General features: G+C 47.2%; 1 protein-coding gene across 1 annotated transcript in view; it reads right to left on the bottom strand.

The window, feature by feature from the left end:
- Positions 1-18,686, bottom strand: part of lamc1 (laminin, gamma 1) — a gene marked incomplete at both ends in the record, with an annotated part of 62,303 nt that overhangs the window by 11,198 nt on the left and 32,419 nt on the right. The window contains 10 exons of the mRNA XM_080546873.1: positions 1-167; positions 1,813-2,034; positions 3,651-3,763; positions 4,180-4,369; positions 5,089-5,211; positions 5,623-5,759; positions 10,404-10,502; positions 10,693-10,810; positions 12,628-12,816; positions 14,744-14,910. The exon at positions 1-167 is cut by the window's left edge and continues 22 nt beyond it. Of these exons, the coding sequence (XP_080402999.1) occupies positions 1-167; positions 1,813-2,034; positions 3,651-3,763; positions 4,180-4,369; positions 5,089-5,211; positions 5,623-5,759; positions 10,404-10,502; positions 10,693-10,810; positions 12,628-12,816; positions 14,744-14,910 (1,525 nt within the window). The remainder of the gene's footprint in view (positions 168-1,812; positions 2,035-3,650; positions 3,764-4,179; positions 4,370-5,088; positions 5,212-5,622; positions 5,760-10,403; positions 10,503-10,692; positions 10,811-12,627; positions 12,817-14,743; positions 14,911-18,686) is intronic.

An 18,686-nucleotide genomic window follows, 5' to 3' on the forward strand; every position in this document is an offset into this window, starting at 1 on the left:
GGTGCAGACGACCTCCCTGGTCTTGGGCACGACAGCGCAGGTGGCGTCCGCGGGGCACGGGCAGGGCTGGCAGTCGGTCGGGCTGCCCACCGTCGAGTCACCGTAGTAACCGTCCTTACATCTCTCACAGCTGAGGCCGGCGGTGTTGTCTTGGCAATCGCACGAGCCTGGAGAACACACGACAACACACACATACGTGTCATATATCCCCCCCGATAACATGTATGACGTGTGTGTGTGTGAGTGTGTGTGTGTGTCGCTAAGCCCCGGCTGTGCTGTGTTGGCAGGCACATACACCCCGGGAGAAGGTATCAGCAGGGGAGGCTGGTGGAGGTAGAAATCGGACGATAGGCTCCTTACAATTTATAGTTGATTCTGTTCCATGCATTATCACGTGCCTGTCCTCCGATTTCGACTTCCACCAGCCTCCCCTGATCTGTACCACTTAGTAACTATGTTAAATACTTCATCACTCGTAATATGTATCTATCTATTTATCTATTCTATCCATCTACTGTACCTATCTATTGTATATACTGTATCTATTTATTTATCCATCTACTGTATCTATCCATCTATCATCTCTTTCAGGAATTGCACCTTGTACTGTATTTATTAAACACACATGTCCTGTCTCCACCCGCCACTAGGGGTCAGTCCTTAATAGATAAAAGTGGAAGGACTCCAATCACTCATCCAACCTTCTCTCAACAAAATGTAAAACCCAATGGGAAGCTGGACAAGTCCCTTTTTAGCCGGGGGATATTACTGGACAGATGATATGAGTTAGTGTCCTGCTGGTCAGATCTGGATCTCTGGGTTATATATATTTGAGGTGAACTTTCCATTGTTCCAAATGAAGCCGCATTTAACTGCTGTGGTGGTTATATCTAAAAATATCGAAATTAAGAATACCCACTCATCTCTCTCAACTATCTATCTATATATCTATCAAGCTCAGATGGTGTGTAGACAGGGGAGGGGAGCATGAAATCAGAGCAAGACAGATTGATGGATAGTCAGAAACAAACCAAGACATTGAGGGATAGTCTGAGATGGATTGAGAGTAACAAAGGTGATGGGGATTTATCGGGACAATTTTCATAAGGTATATTATAGGATATTTCTATTTAATATATGGACTAAGCATTCAGTCGTTCGCGTTTACATTTCAGTTATTTAGCCGATGCTTTAATCCAAGGGACTGACAATAAAGTACATTTTCTAAGTAAGTGAATCATTTGAAGTTTATTTTTTAAGACGTCATGTCGCGTTGAGTAGTTAGCAGAAGAACACGCACGTCCAACTCATCAAACACAAGACAGGCGAAGGAACCAGAGATAAAAGGCTCTCTGGTATGCTCCCACGGTGCTTTAACTCAGACGCACCAGAACCAGGGATGACCTGACAGAGACCTTCCTCAGAGGGAGACGCCGTCTGTTCTCTGAGTTAAACCGCTGAGGGAGCCGAGCCCAGGACCTCCCTTTTATCTACCAGAACCTTCTCTCCTGTCCTGCACCTGATGGATTGGACTGGACGGGAATAGTTTCAGACTTTTTTTTTTCTTTCCTGTTCCGTTGTGGGGGGGGGATAGTGGTGGTCTCTAGTGGATAGTGAGCTGGACTGGTGATCTGAAGGTTATGAGTTCAAATCCCCACCTGGGCACAACACACCACTAGTGTGCCCTTGAGTCTGTCCCCTTAGCCCTAAGTTACTCCAGGGAGACTGTCCCTGTAATCTCTCATTCTAAATCGTTTCGGATAAAAATGGTTAAAATGTAAAATAAAAAACGCCGCCGGTCATGTGACTGACCTGTCCCGGGGTCGCAGGTCTCGCTGTGGCCGTTGCAGTTGCAGGGGTCGCAGGAGCTGAAGGGGCCCAGCTCGGGGCTGCCCCTCCGGTATCCCAGAGCGCACTGCTCACAGTGCTGTCCCACGTAGCCCTGGGGGCAGGTGCAGGTCTCCACCCAGCGGGCCGGGGCACCCGGGCCGCGCCGCGCCGTAACCAGGGACACGTCGTCCAGGTAACCGGCGCCTGGAGGGAATCGATCGATCGATCAGTCAAACTTTATTGATCACGTGGTGCAGCACATTTCATACAATGGATTTGAATAACATAATAAACAATAAAAACTAGAGAAAGAAAGAAAATACATCAAATATATATATGATATATCATGAAAGAAAGCAAAAAGAAAAGAGTAAACTAATTGTTTAGATGTCAGGCACCATGTGGTATAACTGGTGTATTCAAAGCTTAACAGTTACTCTCCCAACCCAACCTCAATATCACATAACAGTAACTATTTATTTGTAATTGCATTTGTATTTGTAACTGTATTTACGTCAGTGTGGGGTTCAGGCCAGCCATCACCTTGAGTTGAGACTATGAAGGAACGTTGATGAACTAACTAGTCACGTCTACAGGGTGGAGGGTTGGTTAACTAACTAGTCACGTCTACAGGGGTGGAGGGTTGGTTAACTAACTAGTCACGTCTACAGGGGTGGAGGGTTGGTTAACTAACTAGTCACATCTACTGTGGTGGAGGGTTGGTTAACTAACTAGTCACGTCTACAGCGGTTGAAGGTTGGTTAACTAACTAGTCACATCTACTGTGGTGGAGGGTTGGTTAACTAACTAATCACATCTAAAACGGTGGAGGGTTGGTTAACTAACTAGTCACGTCTACAGCGGTTGAAGGTTGGCGTCGGGAGAAATCTCCCCTGGTCTAGCTGTCTGTCTCCCCCTGTCCGTCTGCGTATCTGGGTATTTATTCTGGGACAAGCCGGCGACTCCAGTGACGGGGATAAACATGGCCGTGTTGTGTCTTAAAGGGAAATGATCCGAGGACCTTTAACTGTCAACATCCTCTCTGCTGATTAGCTGCCGGGGGGACGTGGTCCGATCCAGCCAATCAGAACTGAGCTAAATTAAAATATTATTAAATAACACAGCGGTTATAGACACACTCAGTGCTCTTGACATTGACCTCTTCTATACACCTATAGTGTTCTCTAAACCTCTGTGTGTGTGTGTGTGTGTGTGTGTGTGTGTGTGTGTGTGTGTGTGTGTGTGTGTGTTGGGTACTGCGTCTGCTGAAACAATGGATTTCTGTTGGACATTGTACAGTTAAGTACTGTTCCATTCCAGGGGACAGCCACGGCTGCCCTTCTGACCCTGGGGGTGGAGCTCACACAGCTCTCTGGACCTGGTCCTGTCCTCAAGAATCATCTAGAATAATCTATAAGCTACAAGGTATACCCAGAGCGGTATATAAGAAGACGAGTGGTAAATGTAAATGTAAATGTGGTACCAATGACCTTCAAATGGTTCCATATAGCTTCCAGGTTAAACTTCCAGTTCACCCAATATTATTTTATTTTATTATTATTTTTGGACTAACAACCGGTTGCCTGGCAACATGCTCCAACTGTCAGTATAAATATGAAGGAAACCATTTGCCGTTGGCTAATAGGAAACGACCGCCTTCATTGGCGCCTCTCTTGGTGCACCTATACATAACAAAGAGCTGCTGTATTCATCAGACACCCCTGTCCCCCTGAACCGAGGAGGGGTAGTTTAGGTTAGAGAGGTAATGAGGCAAAGCAAAGGAGGGGGGGGGGGGGGGGGGGGGGAAGAGGGTGACATACTTCTCTCGCTGTAGGTGCCGCGGATCTTGATGGCGGTCAGATTGTGGAGAAGCTTCTGGAAGTCAGGCTGACTCAGGGTGGGCCTCCAGGGGTAGTCGGTGCTGTCGTGAAGCCTGAGGAAGGTAGGGGAGAGTAGGGTAGGGTAGGGGAGAGTAGGGTAGGGTAGGGGAGAGTAGAGTAGGGTAGAGTAGGGTAAGGTAGGGGTTTAAGGTAGGATAGAGTAGTGTAGGGTGGAGTAGAGTAGAGTAGAGAAGGTTAGGGTAGGGTTGAGTAGGAAAGGGTAGAGTAGAGTAGAGTAGAGAAGGGTAGAGTAGGATATAGTATAGTAGGGTAGAGTAGAGGAGAGTAGATAGTTAGTGGTACATTCACTCAATCACATCTTCTAAAATAACAGGTGTGTACATTTATATACTGTACATATAAAACGCATTCCGTGCGCCGGTTGTCATAACAACTACACGTGACACACGACACGTCAGTTTCCCCAGCAGAGACGATAGAATAGCAGCCCTGTTTAAGCCCCGCCCACCTGAAGATGAAAGTCTGCATGTTCTCCCCGGGGTAGGCGTTGCCCTGGGCGATGAGCGGCACGGCAACCCTCAGGCCCGCCCCCTCCAGCACCACGTCCTCGGCCGAGAGGCGGGTGTCCCGGCGGTCCACGCGGAAGTTCAGGGTCAGGTTCTGGCCGTAGCTAAGCATCTGGTTGCCAAGGAAGTGCTCTGCAGCAACGGCGAGGTGGAGAGAGGTCGTAAATTGCATTAAGGTGTCAGTTACACTTACTCGCGCACACACACTCACGCACGCACTCACTCACTCGCACACTCACTCACAGACTCACAGGCTTGCACACTCACTCACTCACAATCTAGAGTGCGACTGTTTGAACAGGGATGTTGAAAAAACATACACACATACTTGCACTACTCATTTTTCATTTAAACTGCTTTTTTTTGTTTACTATTATGATATTACCATGACTACCACTATCATAATGCATCGGTGGGTGTCAACGTTTTCACCGCAGCCTAATGATATATCAATAACATAGCAACATAGAATGTTAAGCAACATTCAATGTTGCTAAGGAACATTTTGGCAGTTGACCAATTATATATATATATTTTTTACTATTAAACATACACTGTTGGGGCACATCATATAAATGTACATACATTTCTGTAAATAATAAACCCAAGAATGTCTGTTGCCGTACAGGTAACATAATAGGAATAATAATTAATGACTATTGTATGGTGTGTGTGTGTGTGTGTGTGTGTGTGTATGGTGTGTGTGTGTGTGTGTGTGTGTATGGTGTGTGTGTGTGTGTGTGTGTATGGTGTGTGTGTGTGTGTGTGTGTGTGTGTGTGTGTGTTTGTGTGTGTGTGTGTGTGTTTGTGTGTGTGTGTGTGTACAGGGTGGCTTGGGAGCCAGTCAGTACCTGGAGCCACAAAGTACATGGGGAAGTAGTCCTCAGAGATGAGGGAGATCTCCTGACTGGTGACAGACCACTGCACTGACACACTGGACCCGTCACGCTGCTGGGCCGTCCACTGCTCATCATCTAGAGAGGGAGGGAGGGAGAGAGAGAGGTTTCAGCACAGAAACTATTAAAACAACAACAATAACGCAGCATAGTGTAAAAGGCTTGTATCACAGCCAGACAGACGGATGGACTGACGGACAGACGATGGCCAGCCAGCCAGACAGACACAGACTTATTCCAAATCACTTGACAATGGCCTCTCGTTCACCCATTCACACACACATTCACACACCAATGGCGGCAAGCTACCATGCAAGGCGCCGGCCCGCTCATTGGGAGCAATTTGGGGTTCAGTGTCTTGCCCAAGGACACCTTGACACACAGACAGTAGACGGACAGACAGCCAGCCAGCCAGCCAGCTAGCCAGCCAGCCAGATAGACAGACAGGTAGACAGATAGACTGACAGACTGACAGACTGACAGACTGACCCCTCTCGAAGGTGGAGGTGATGGTCTGGATGCTGTAGCCCTCTGCGGTGTCGCAGACGGAGGAGTGTTGGAAGCAGAAGCAGGGGGTGCAGCCCTGGGGGTTCTGGGGGTCCAGGTTAAAGTAGCCCAGCTTACACCTACAGAGGACACACAGCAACAACACTCAGGGTTCATTCATTTACACATTTACATTTTGGGCATTTAGGAGACGAGTCCAAAGCAACAAATATAGTAAGGAAGTGAATCATCTATCCATCATTAGTCATCGCAAGAAAAGTAATCTCTGCTCGGGCCAGGGGCCATTGGCAGTCATAAGGCTGGAAGGAGGAAGATTTTTGGTCTGTTTTCATTCAGTGGGAGGGTGTATAAAGTCACCAATAGGAGGGTGAATAAAGTCGCCCAAATTGTCAACAATCTAGAGTGCCAAGGCTGACTTTATTCACCAAAAATGCATAAACGATGATGCTTCTTTTTGTAGCCAATCAGAGTGTTGTTGCTAGGTAGATACCACATAAAACACTTGTCTTTGTAGGTGGTGAGTGTTCCGGAACTCTTTGGCAGTTGGTCAGTTTAGAAAAGATATGGAGACAGGAAGTCACAATCCGATAATTGAAATACTGTACAAAATGCCTTAATTCATTTATTTATAAATGTTAAGTAAAAAAAAAACATTTAAAAAAGTACTAAAACTGAGGTAAAGGGAAACATTAGGCTTGGATACAGTATGCGAATGTGAGGTAGACAGACAGTGGAGTTATCATATGGGTATGAATTTCACAGGATATTGAAATGCGTTGACAGCTTAACCATAGGACGAGTGTCACCAGCTACTAAACTGTCACTCTCTCCCTCTGCTGAATGGCACCAGACAGACAGACAGGCAGACAGATAGACGGACAGACAGATCAGACAGAAAGACAGGCAGACAGGCAGACCAGACAGACAGATAGGCAGACCAGACAGACAGACCAGACAGACAGGCAGACCAGACAGACAGACAGACAGGCAGACCAGACAGACAGACAGGCAGACCAGACAGACAAGACAGGCAGACCAGACAGACAAGACAGGCAGACCAGACAGACAGGCAGACCAGACAGACAAGACAGGCAGACCAGACAGACAGAGAGGCAGACCAGACAGACAAGACAGGCAGAGAGCCAGAGGAGACTAAGAGTCTCAGCACCCATGCTGTGAGAGTGGCCATGCATCACAATGTGTGTGTGTGTGTGTGTGTGTGTGTGTGTGTGTGTGTGTGTGTGTCTGAGAGAGAGAGCGAGAGTATGCCAAGAGAGAGAGAATGTGTTTGTGTGTGTGAGAGAGAGTATGTTTTTTCTGCGTGTGTGTGTGTGTGTGTGTCAGAGAGAGAGAGAGAATGTGTACGTGTGTGAGGGAGAGAGAATGTGTGTGTGTGTGTGTGTGTGTGTGTGTGTTCGGTGGGGGGATTACCCCCCCTCATCTGTGGCCCAGCTGGGTGGCTGGGAGGAATGTGACACCCAGAGTCAGACAAGAGTTACAGAGCTTGGCGAACTATCCTCCATCTCAGCCCAACATTCCCCCTTAATGACGCTCTCATTCGCCTTCTAATTCTAAAAAACGCAACCCTCACAGAGTGGTTCGGCGCCAACATGGCCGCCGCGTGAAAGAACTCTGAAAAATCGCAAATAACCAAGTCGGCCAAACCGTGTTTACACCCCGGTGTTTGTGCTGACGATGTGTAGCGGAGCGGAAAGGTGCTGGAGTTGCTGCTGGGGGGGGCGGGGGGTTAGATGGTGCACAAAGGCAGAAGAGTGTCACAGAGAGAGAGAGAGAGAGAGAGAGAGAGAGAGAGAGAGAGAGAGAGAGAGAGAGAGAGAGAGAGAGAGAGAGAGAGAGAGAGAGAGAGAGAGAGAGAGAGAGAGAGAGAGAGAGGGCAAAGCAGGTCAGACCAGTGGTGTTGAGGGGCTAGGTGCTGGGGGGGGGTTAGGCAAGATGGCCGCGGCGCTAGGCAGAGAGAAGACTGTCACAGAGCAGAGAAACAGTGTTAGGGTTGACAGGCTAGGTGGTAGCGCTAGCAGAAACAGTGTTAGGGTTAGGGTTGACAGGCTAGCCGCTAGGTGGTAGCGCTAGTAGAAACAGTGTTAGGGTTGACAGGCTAGCCGCTAGGTGGTAGCGCTAGTAGAAACAGTGTTGGGGTTGACAGGCTAGTTGGTAGCGCTAGTAGAAACAGTGTTAGGGGTTGACAGGCTAGGTGATAGCGCTAGTAGAAACAGTGTTAGGGGTTGACAGGCTAGGTGGTAGCGCTAGTAGAAACAGTGTTAGGGGTTGACAGGCTAGGTGGTAGCGCTAGTAGAAACAGTGTTAGGGTTAGGGTTGACAGATTCAAGATTCAAGATTGCTTTATTGTCTGTCACAGAGTGACAGAAATTCTCCTTTGACAGGCTTTGTGCAGTTCATAAATACGGTTTCCACATTAAAAAAGGCTAGGTGATAGAGCTAATAGAGAGTTAGAGTTGGATCATGATATTTGAGGATGCAATGTTGAGAACCAAAGCCAAAGAATTTGACTTGCGTACTTGTACATGGGGATGTAATAAAAGCGATTTGATTCTAATTCTGAGGAGAGGGCCTGTGGCCTGTGGTTGAAGGGACTTTTTCCACGGTGGTCCTTTTTTCTTTTTTGGACGTCACTCCAACTCTATCCAGTCGGAGGTCCGGAACGATTCCTGAGTCCTGAGGATGCTAGTGGAGGTAGAAACAGTGCTGGGCGAGGGGACGAGGGGGGGCAACGATGGTGTCGGCCGTGACACAACGAGGCAGACAGTTGTGTGGGAGTGTGGTGTCCCAGAGCAGGGCAGTGGACCCATGCGTGCTGGGGGGGGCTGGGCCTGGAGAAGCCCTAGAAGGCCAGGCCGCCTGGCTGTCCCAGCAGGGGGGGAGGGGTTGAGGGTCTATCTATGGGCTATTTTCTCCTTCCCTGCTAGGGGAGCCATGGGCCTAATTCTATTTTGCACACATACAGAGCATTCTTTTACTGGACACACTCCTCTCCTCTCTCCTGAGTGTGTGTGTGTGTGTGTATGTATGTGCGTGTATGCTAAACTGTGTGTGTGTGTAGGTGTATGCTAAAATGTGTGTGTGTGTGTGTGTGTGTGTCAGACTCAGAGGACGACAACTGCGGTTTGAGAGCTGAGAATGCCGTCCCAGAAGAGGAGCTGAAAGGTTGCGATGTGGAGAATCTTTAAGGCGTTTCTCTCCCCCTGTGCATTAGCTGCATTCTCCTCTCTCCCTGTGAGTGTTAGCGTTAGCTGTGAGTGTTAGCGTTAGCTGCGTTTCTCCTCTCCCCCTGTGAGTGTTAGCATTAGCTGTGAGTGTTAGCGTTAGCTGCGTTTCTCCTCTCCCCCTGTGAGTGTTAGCATTAGCTGCGTTGCGCAACAGCGGCGGTGGAGCCAGCTCGTATGTCTCAGCCTCAGACAGCTCGGCTGTCAGCTCTGCTTCACTCTAAACACGGGAAGATTCCCAGACAAAGACGTTCTCTTAACTGGCAAAAACAAACTTGTTGCTGTGTGTTTTGGACTTAGGTGAACTATGCTGTGTTTGTGCATACCTTTATGGTGTGTGTGTGTACGTGTGTGTGCATTAGGGCTGCACGATTTGGGGAAAAAATCGAATTGCGATTATTTGGACAGATATCGCGATTGCGATTAATTTGCGATTATTATTTTTTTAAATAGCAAAAAAAAAAAAAAAAAAAAAAAAAAAACGTTTTTGTAAAGTGTGGCCATATCTCCGGCTAGGAAGGTCGTATCAACGTGCAGTTTGTTTGTACGTCTTCAGGGGACTTAGAGGCTCCCTCCTCTAGCACCCCCACAGCCCGAGCTACGAGTGAAAGAACTAAACTTACATTGGGTTGCTTTAAAGTTGGGTTGCTTTAAAATCAAGCTTCAGATTAAAACATGTGATGGAGCATTACTAACCTGACTCAGGTGGTTTGTTTCACACAACCATCTAGGAAAGCTTAATTGGAAGCTGTTTGGAAAAGGGCAGGTACTTTCAAAAAATACTTGGCAGGTGATTGGATGAATCTATCTATTTTCAGAGAGCATTACCACATGATACCATCAAACTACTTCTGCTGAAGCCATTATCCACCATGAATGTTGCTATTGCTAGCTACCGAAACGTGGGCGTTTCACGTGCGATGTTGTTGGTGTGCGTTCATTGACGTTGACGTTCATTGACGTTCACGTTCATTGTTGACGTTCATTGTTGACGTTCATTGACGTTGACGTTCATTGACGTTGAATCCGACGCGCTGTATGACGTATCCCATACGGGTAGTGGTGGTCTAGTGAGTTGGACTTGTGATCGGAAGGTTGTGTGAGTTCAAATCCCGCCTGAAACCACACCACTACTAGTGTGCCCTTGAGTAAGGCACTTAGCCCTCAGTTACTCCAGGGGGAATGTCCCTGTAATTCGTAATTGTAAATCGCTTTGGATTAAAAGCGTCAGCTAAATAGCAAAAAAAAAAAAAAAAGTAAAAAAAAAAAAAAAAAAAAAAAAAAAAATCGCAGGCAAATCGCAGGCTTTGCGATTAGCTAATCGCATAATTTCAAATCGCGATTTCGATTTAAAATCGATTAATCGTGCAGCCCTAGTGTGCATGCATACTGTATGGTGTGTAAGTGTGTATGTGTACTGTATGTTGTGTAAGTGTGTGTGTGTGTGTGTGTGTGTGTACTGTATGGTGTGTGTTAGTGTGTGTGTGTGTGTGTGTGTGTGTGTGTGTGTGTGTGTCTGACCTGTCACAGCTGAAGCCCTCCACGTTGTCCTTGCACTGGCAGCGGCCCGAGGACACATCACACTCCTGGGTACTGCCTGAGGGGTTGCAGGAGCAGGGTCTGGAGGATGGGGGGGGGGAGAGAGAGAGAAAACACAGCCATTGAGATAAACAGCATGAGGTTGACAGCCCCTATCTAAATGGGATTGTCTTTATCTTCCAGATTTACAGTAAGAAGGCCCCACTGCTGGCGCTGACACACACACACACACACACACACACACACACACACACACCCCAGTGTTCAGTACCTGCAGCCTGCCTCAGTCAGGGTGTGGTAGCCAGGTTGGCAGCGGTCACACTTGTCTCCCGTGACGCCTGGCTTACAGCTGCAGCGACCAGTGTTACCACACTGAGTAGAGAGAGAGCCTGGAGGGAGGAGAGGAGGAGGGGAGGAGAGGGGAGGAGAGGAGAGGAGGAGGGGAGGGAGGAGAGGAGAGGAGGAGGGGAGGGAGGAGAGGAGAGGAGGGGAGGGGAAGGGAGAAGAGGAGAGGGGAGGGGAGAAGAGGAGGGGAGGGGAGAGGCAAGCAGAGGAGAGGAGAGGAAAGGAGGGGAGGAGAGGAGGGAATGAGAGGTGGAGAGGCAAGCAGGGGAGGGAGGAGAGGAGAGTGGAGGAGAGAGGAGAGGCAAGCAGGGGAGAGATAAATAAGCGACCAACCAACGTTGTTTGAGATGACTTTGGGCGGCCGCAAATTTATTTATTTTGTATTGTTTTACGCTGGAATAATAAAAACAAAAATTTCTATATAAACTGCCTTTGCGCTCCCGAGGAAAAACCAGCAACCATGTCAGCAGCTTAATCACCTCAGACACACATGCCAACACTCATGGCTTCAACAGCTCATATCATTACAAACACATGTGGACAATCTCGTCTGAATACAACCCTGTAATGGCCGCCAAATTAGCTGGTGCTTGTGTCAAACGCATTTTATGGTGGTTGTCATCTCCAAAACACATTAAGGACTGGAGTTTTTACGACAAAGTCCGGGCCCTAACCCCGTGGGAGTCCTCCAGGACTGTAGCGTCTCATCTCTGTCTCACCGAGTGAGAAAGCACGTGAGAAAGCTTCTCGTACGACCCCCAGTACTGTTTCTTTTTTTATCTCCCTTCAGTTATTCATTGTCTTGGCCTGTGGGTTGATGGGACTTTTTTCCCACGGTGGTCCTTCTTTTGTCGTCGCTCCAACTCTATCCAGTCGGAGGTCCGGAACGATTACATTTCAACGGCCCCTACAATTTACATTAGGGTAACAAGACATAGCCTATATGGAGGGAAGAGTTATGAAACAATCGTTTCAAAAACACCATCTGGAAGCTATTAGTCTGGTTTATCACCCGTTGCAATAAAAGCGTAACTTAAACAGCGCCTGGGGGCTCAGCAATATAATCAAGCGTCGTAATCAGAGGATCAAAACTTAATATTTTCACCCCAGTAAAAACAGTAAACATCTAGAATGACAGCCGGGCGGGTGGCTGTGTGCCCCTCTTGGGCTTCCCCTCCGTAAAAAGCAGGCTTAGGCAGGCCATCAAAGCCCTGTTCTCTGAACTAACCTGGGGAGAATAATGTCCCAAAACTGTTAAAACGCTACTTAATTCAGTCATCATTGTAATTTGTAAGCCGTTCAAAGAACCCACAAACCACCTGCGTTCACTGGAGCCCCTGGATGAGTCCCAGGGAAACCCCGTTTAATAGACACAATAACTGAGACTGGCAGTAAGAGGAGTCACTTCCTAAACCTGCACATACTTCCTTTGCACATACCATCTTTTTGTACGTTTGTAAACAGCTTCTTTTTTGATATTAGTCTCTAATGTATACACCTGTATACACCATACTGTACATAGCTACTGTAACTGGAGATAGCTTACTGCTATCCATCTCTTGTATACCTCTAACTACCGTATTTACTGCACCTATCACTATCATGTTTTTAGATCACTATTTGCACTTCTGGTTAGACTGCTAAACTCAATGGCTCCCTATAAGGGATTTTTCGATTCATCAATCGTCAATCGCTGGCATCCAATCCAATTTCATGGTTTAGTAGAAAAAGACACCACTTTTTCGTCTCTCCCCATAACAGTCTTTAAATTCAACGGGGGCATTAAATGAGCATCTATCCAGGACTGTACCAGTCATCCCAGTTAGCCTATCTACCCTGGCCTGCGTGCCACTGTACTCACCGACATAGTTGCAGTTGCAGGCCAGGCAGCGGTTGGCCGACCCGTCTCTGTAGTAGTTGTCCAGGCAACGCTCGCAGTTTGGCCCGTCCGTGTTGTCGGCGCAGTGGCGGCAGTGTCCTCCGTGGCCCGTGGCCCGGTACAGCTCCGGGTCGAAGAAGCACTCGTTACTCTTGCCGTTACAGTTGCAGGCTGGAGGCGGGAAAAGAAAAAAGAAACGTCAGCATTAGCTTAGCATCATCAGCACTGTAATAGCCAGAAAGAAACGTTAGCATTAGCTTAGCATCATCAGCTCCATAATAGCCAGAAAGAAAAGTCAGCATTAGCTTAGCGTCATTAAACATCATTACATCGCTTTCACGGTAAGTTTTAAATGAGAATGTGTGTAAATGAGAATGCTCTATGGAATATGCATGTGGGATATGGCTATTAGGAGGTCTAATAAGATGGGATTAGTATCTGTCAACACGACATTCCCTAAAACTGAGATTGGGACTAATTCATTTCCCACATCAGCCTTTCCCATAAACTCTCCCATGGAAAAGTTACAGTAGGTCTTCAGAGATAGATGTGTGTGTGTGTGTGAGAGAGAGAGAGAGAGAGGGGAGAGAGAGAGAGAGAGAGAGAGAGAGAGAGAGAGAGAGACAAGCATTGTGTGTGTGTGTGTGTGTAGTGTAGTGTGAGAGAGAAGTCCTGTATGGTGGTGTGTATGGAGGCCTGTTCTGTTCTGAATCAGATTAGTCACACATCTGCAGTTAAGATGAGCATGTCTGCCTGCCAGGCGGTGGCTTCACCCAGCTAGAAGGAGGGCTGTGAGCAGGAGGAGGGCTGTGACCAGGACAGCATAGGAAACCAGGGAGAACACCAGGGAGGGAGGGAGGGAGGGAGGGATGGATGGATGGATGGATGAATGGATACTTTATTGATCTCCGAGAAGAAATTATGGATATAATACCGATTTCGGCGTACAGGGATACATGGATGGATGGAGGGATGGATGGATAGATGGATAAATAGATAGATACTTTATTGATCTCTGAGGAGAAATTAAGCGATATATAATATCGATTTGGGTGTACTGTAGGTACATCGCGACAATGTGAATGATATGAATTGAGCCTGATCATAGAAAAGCAGAGATTCTCGATAAACCAGGAATGAATCACGACTCTGAGAAACTCTTGATCAAAATCGTTTTACACTAGCTACAGTACACTATGGTATTCACAATTTCACACACTTAGTATGGTGTGTGTGTGTGTGTGTGTGTGTGTGTGTGTGTGTGTGTACTGTCCTAAATCAGCTTCGTCACACATGTAGTTATGATGACATGAATGTATGCCTGGCTGTGGCTGTACCAAACAGGAAGTATCTTGTTTATGCCTGAAGCATGCTATGGGAGAGCCACACACTAGGGCTAACTCTTTGGGGATAGATGAATCTCAATTATGTAATGGGTGGACCCTGGTCTAAGACAAGCAGGAATCCCTGATACAACTGGAGGAATCACATCTCTGAGGTACCATTTGCTCGAAACAGCGCTCATGCAACCGTAGTTGGTATTACAGAGCGCATTTTGGAACACAGACTGGGGTCCTTCTTTCTCACTTCCAAACAGGATGAACTGTAACTGTATATAAAGGTTTTCAGATGTCTACTAGGTCTATCTTTATTTTAGTCTACTATTCAATTGTCACTTCATTCAGTTGTTGTTTGTGGTCTGAACTGCTGTAACGCCTGAATTTCCCCTCGGGATCAATCTATCTATCTACGCATCCATCTGTCCATCCATGCAGCCACCTATCTATCTATCTACCTACACATCCATCTATCTATCCATCCACCTATCTATCTATCTATCTATCTATCTACCTACCTACCTATCTACTCATCCATCTATCCATCCATGCAGCCACCTATCTATCTACCTACGGTACCTATCTACGCATCCATCTATCCATCAATCTACCTTTCTATCTATCTATCCATCCATCTACCCATCTACCTACCTAAGCATCCATCCATCTATCTACCTACCTACCTATCTATCTATCTATCTATCTATCCATCCATCCATCTATCTATCCATCCATCCACCTCTTTAAGCCAGGGGACTTACGCAGACACTCGTTGGGGTTCTCTGCCGTGGCTCTCATCCAGGGCCGGTCGTTGTAGAAGGGGTGGCAGGCGTTGCAGTCGTCCCCCACCGTGTTGTGCTTGCAGCTGCAGACGATCCGGCTCACCTCGTTCTTCGCGCACACGCTGGCGTGGCCGTTGCACTTGCACCTGGATGAGGAGCGGCGGAACACAGGAGGAGACGGGATGAGGAGAGGAGGGGGACGTGGGAGACAGGATGTTTACGTCACCGGGGGAGACGACGGGGAAACGTGGGAAACAGTATTCGTGGGATTGTCTGGGTCGAGACAGATGGGAGCGTTTTTTTTTTTTAAATTCACAGAGCATTTAGCAGGTGGTTTCATCCGACGTGGCTCACAGTACAGGACAGTACAGTGGCGTGCTTACACTGTTTGACCGAAGCCACAACTTTAAGTGCCTCTCACGGCTCCGCTCGGTCCAAACGAGCCTCACGGGACGCGGTTGTTGTCCAGAACAACACATTCCAGCAGACGTCATCTGGGTCGTCGTAAAAAGCCAACAGATTATATCTCTGTCTCCCCCAACTCATCTCGTCTCACTATGCATACACACACACACCTCCACCATTACACTCATTCACACCCCTCCTCTTCGACATCAGGCCCTAAGAACTTTCCCACTATCCTGACAGGACGTCTGTGGTTAAACAGTGACCTGGTTATTGATTAACAGAGCTCAGGTGACGAGGGCCCTGTGTCAGTTAATAGTGATTTATCAACGCTATCATCTCAGTCACCTCTGGCCTGTATGCAAGGCAAGGCAAGGCAAAATTATTTGTATCGCACATATTCATCCAACTTAACGTAGACCCGTAAGTGCTTTACATAAAACAGGAGATAAAACAACAATTAATAAGTGAAAAATACGAGTCGTCGCATAAAATTCGGTCAAATTAAAAGCCGAACAAATGCAGTAAGATACAGTAACAAGGGCTGACCTGTGACAGCAGGTTCCAGCAAGCCAGTTTAAGTGGGCCAAGCATGAGTAGCGAAGCATGATTATATTTACCGTCGCCTACAAATAGGCCGTCATCAACCGATTTAAAAAACCGGCGTATATAATTGACAGACGGCAGCAACTTTGACTGCAATAAGGCAGTCCTGCACGTCAATCAAGGGGCGAACAACATGTAAGCACAGCCGTAAAGCACAAGACTGCTGTATTTGTTTCGGTGTATTTCATGAGCCATGATCAAACACATTATACGGACCATTAGCTTAATAAGCTCGGTCTACTCTGTGCTTTTAATGTAGGTTGCTATTGGGGCAGAGAAGCAATGCATTCTCCTCCAGAGAGAGAGAGGGAGAGAGAGAGAGAGAGGAGGGGAGAGAGAGAGGGACAGAGAGAGAGAGAAAGAGAGAGAGAGGGGGGGAAGAGAAAGAGGGAGAGAGAGAGGAGAGAGGGGGGAAGAGAAAGAGGGAGAGAGAGAGACAGAGAGAGAGAGGAAAGAGAGAGAGAGAGGGAAAGAGAGAGAGAGAGAGAGAGAGAGAGAGAGAGAGAGAGAGAGAGAGGGAAAGAGAAAGAGAGAAAGAGAGAGAGAGAGACATCTCGACAGAGAGCCCCTCAGGACAAGAGAGGACTTGCTTGGCAGCCACCTCTGGGTATTGTTTCAGGTGTTCCTTGGCAGCGCAGAGTGGAAAATGTGAGGACAGGAAGGGGGACTATGGCATTAGGGGGCCTGATGGAAGAATAGGGTGCTTGTTCATCTGTGACACACGGCCAACTGACACCCCACTGTCTTGTATCCTCCACACACACACACACACACACACACACACACACACACACACGCATATGCATGCACACGTACATGTTCGCACACATACACGTACACGCATATGCATGCACACACACACACGAACAAGCAATCAAACACAAACACACACACGCCTATTAGATAGTCAAACTCCCGTCCAATCCTTGAGCGGTGCTCCATTGAGTTTGCCTGGTGCAAATGGAACCAATGGAACCAACGGAACACTGGTGACGGAACCCAGCTGGACTGTTGACTTGTAGCCCTGACAGGTGTGCAATAAGACAGAGCTCATCTCACACGGAACGTTCCTTCCAGCTCCCTCCCTCCCTCCCACTGTCCCCCCCTCCCTCCCTCACTCCCTCCATCCCACCCTCCCTCCCTCCCATCCTTCCTTCCTTGGGCTCATCCCTTCTTAGTTCCGTCATATTCCGGCCCGCCCCCCCCCCGCCCCCCCCATTCCGGAGTCTGTGCGCTGTAATCCAGCACTCCCAGGCAGGCATGCCAGGAATGCGGCTGTGTAATGGAAATCTGCTGCCCATTTCAAACAGATTAAGGTGAGAAGACGACTGCAGCAGCGGCAGCAGGAGGGCCGTTTAACACTCGTTTTAATATTTGTCTGATCCCTTTTCTTAAGCCCTTCATAAGGGATCTTTTAAAAATGTTTTTTTTTTTTTTTTTTTAATAAATGAGCCACTGGGAAACCGGGCCTAACCCACAACAACGCTCCAGAACGGAGGAAGATCGTGATGCGAACCCGACACGATTCACTCTAGATTACGAATTGAAAAGCTCTCCAGACGAAAACATGTCCTTTGACAGCCCCTTGGTGTGACGATAAAGACGGTGGATTAGGAGGGTTTTCTCCAGTCCCAAGAGGTGAATCCTGTCTTCTTTAGTCATTCCAAGGACGTCAGAAACACACAGCCTTCAAGGGAGAGAATCTGCACTAGGACAACAGGGCCTCTGGGCCAATGAAGAGCGCCTTACCTTTCAGGAAGGCGAGACAAAGAGCTGTTGAAACCGTTCTACTACTACCTACTTATTCACCTTTTAATCTCGCCTTTTAAATGTCCATCTTAGTTGTTGCTTTATCTTCTTTGCTCTTTGTGAAGCGCATTGGGTCACATTTTGTGAGAAATGCGCCATACAAATACCACCCTGAGACTCCTTCAAATTAGCCCTCAAAACACATCTGTTCTCCAAGGCCTTTGGCCCCTAGTCATTGTTTCAGTTTTTGCTTTGTTTGTTTTCTGTTTGGTCTGTCCATTTCATTCCCTTGTAAAGCGCCCATGTGTTTTTGAAAGGCGCTATATAAATTAAAGTTATTATTATTATTATTATAATTTGATTTGACTTGATTCTAAGAACTGTCGAAACTGTTCTAAGAACTAGGGATGCTCCGATCTGGATTTTTGGGGCCGATACCGATCACCGATTTTTTCCCTCAAGATCAACCGATACCGATACCGATTTTTTTTTAAATACATAACTGTAGGCCTACTGACTGGATAGCCTACATATTTTTTGCTTTTTAGACAAAAGTTTTGATCCATTAGGCACCAAGCAAACGCAGACCCATTTTTATGGCATAGTAAAAGTCTGGCCTATCACCCAGTTAGGGCCTGAAGCCCAAGTCAGTGATATGGCTGTATAAAAGACATCATAAACGTGGCCTTCATGGTTTACATACTGTTACGTCCTCCTATGTTTTCTGTTCAGTTATCTGTCTTCCCCAGGAAAAAAGAAAAAAAAAAAAAAAAAATCGGTTTTTGCGATCGGCCATTTTTGCCGATCACCGATCGAGTCATTTGGAGTGAAATCGGCCGATTTAAATCGGTGGCCGATAAATCGGAGCATCCCTACTAAGAACTGTCGAAACTGTTCCGAGAAAACAGTTCCTCCCCTTTCGCAACATTCTACAATCCCTAAAGGAGACTCCATGATTAAAAAAATAACCCAAAACAACAACATGTTGATGAGTTATACTAAGAGCACACCACACTGCAAAAAGCTGAAACTTTTAACTTTTTTCAGACACATTATTCCATTCAATTCCTTTAAATGACGATGTACGTTCACTCTCCGTTCGGGGAGAAAACGTCAGGCGGTACAAGCGGACAGCTGTCGGTGCTCTTGGTAAGACACACGG

Source organism: Nansenia antarctica (genome assembly GCF_963989245.1).
Source record: "Nansenia antarctica genome assembly, chromosome: 16".
Lineage (NCBI taxonomy): Eukaryota > Metazoa > Chordata > Actinopteri > Argentiniformes > Microstomatidae > Nansenia > Nansenia antarctica.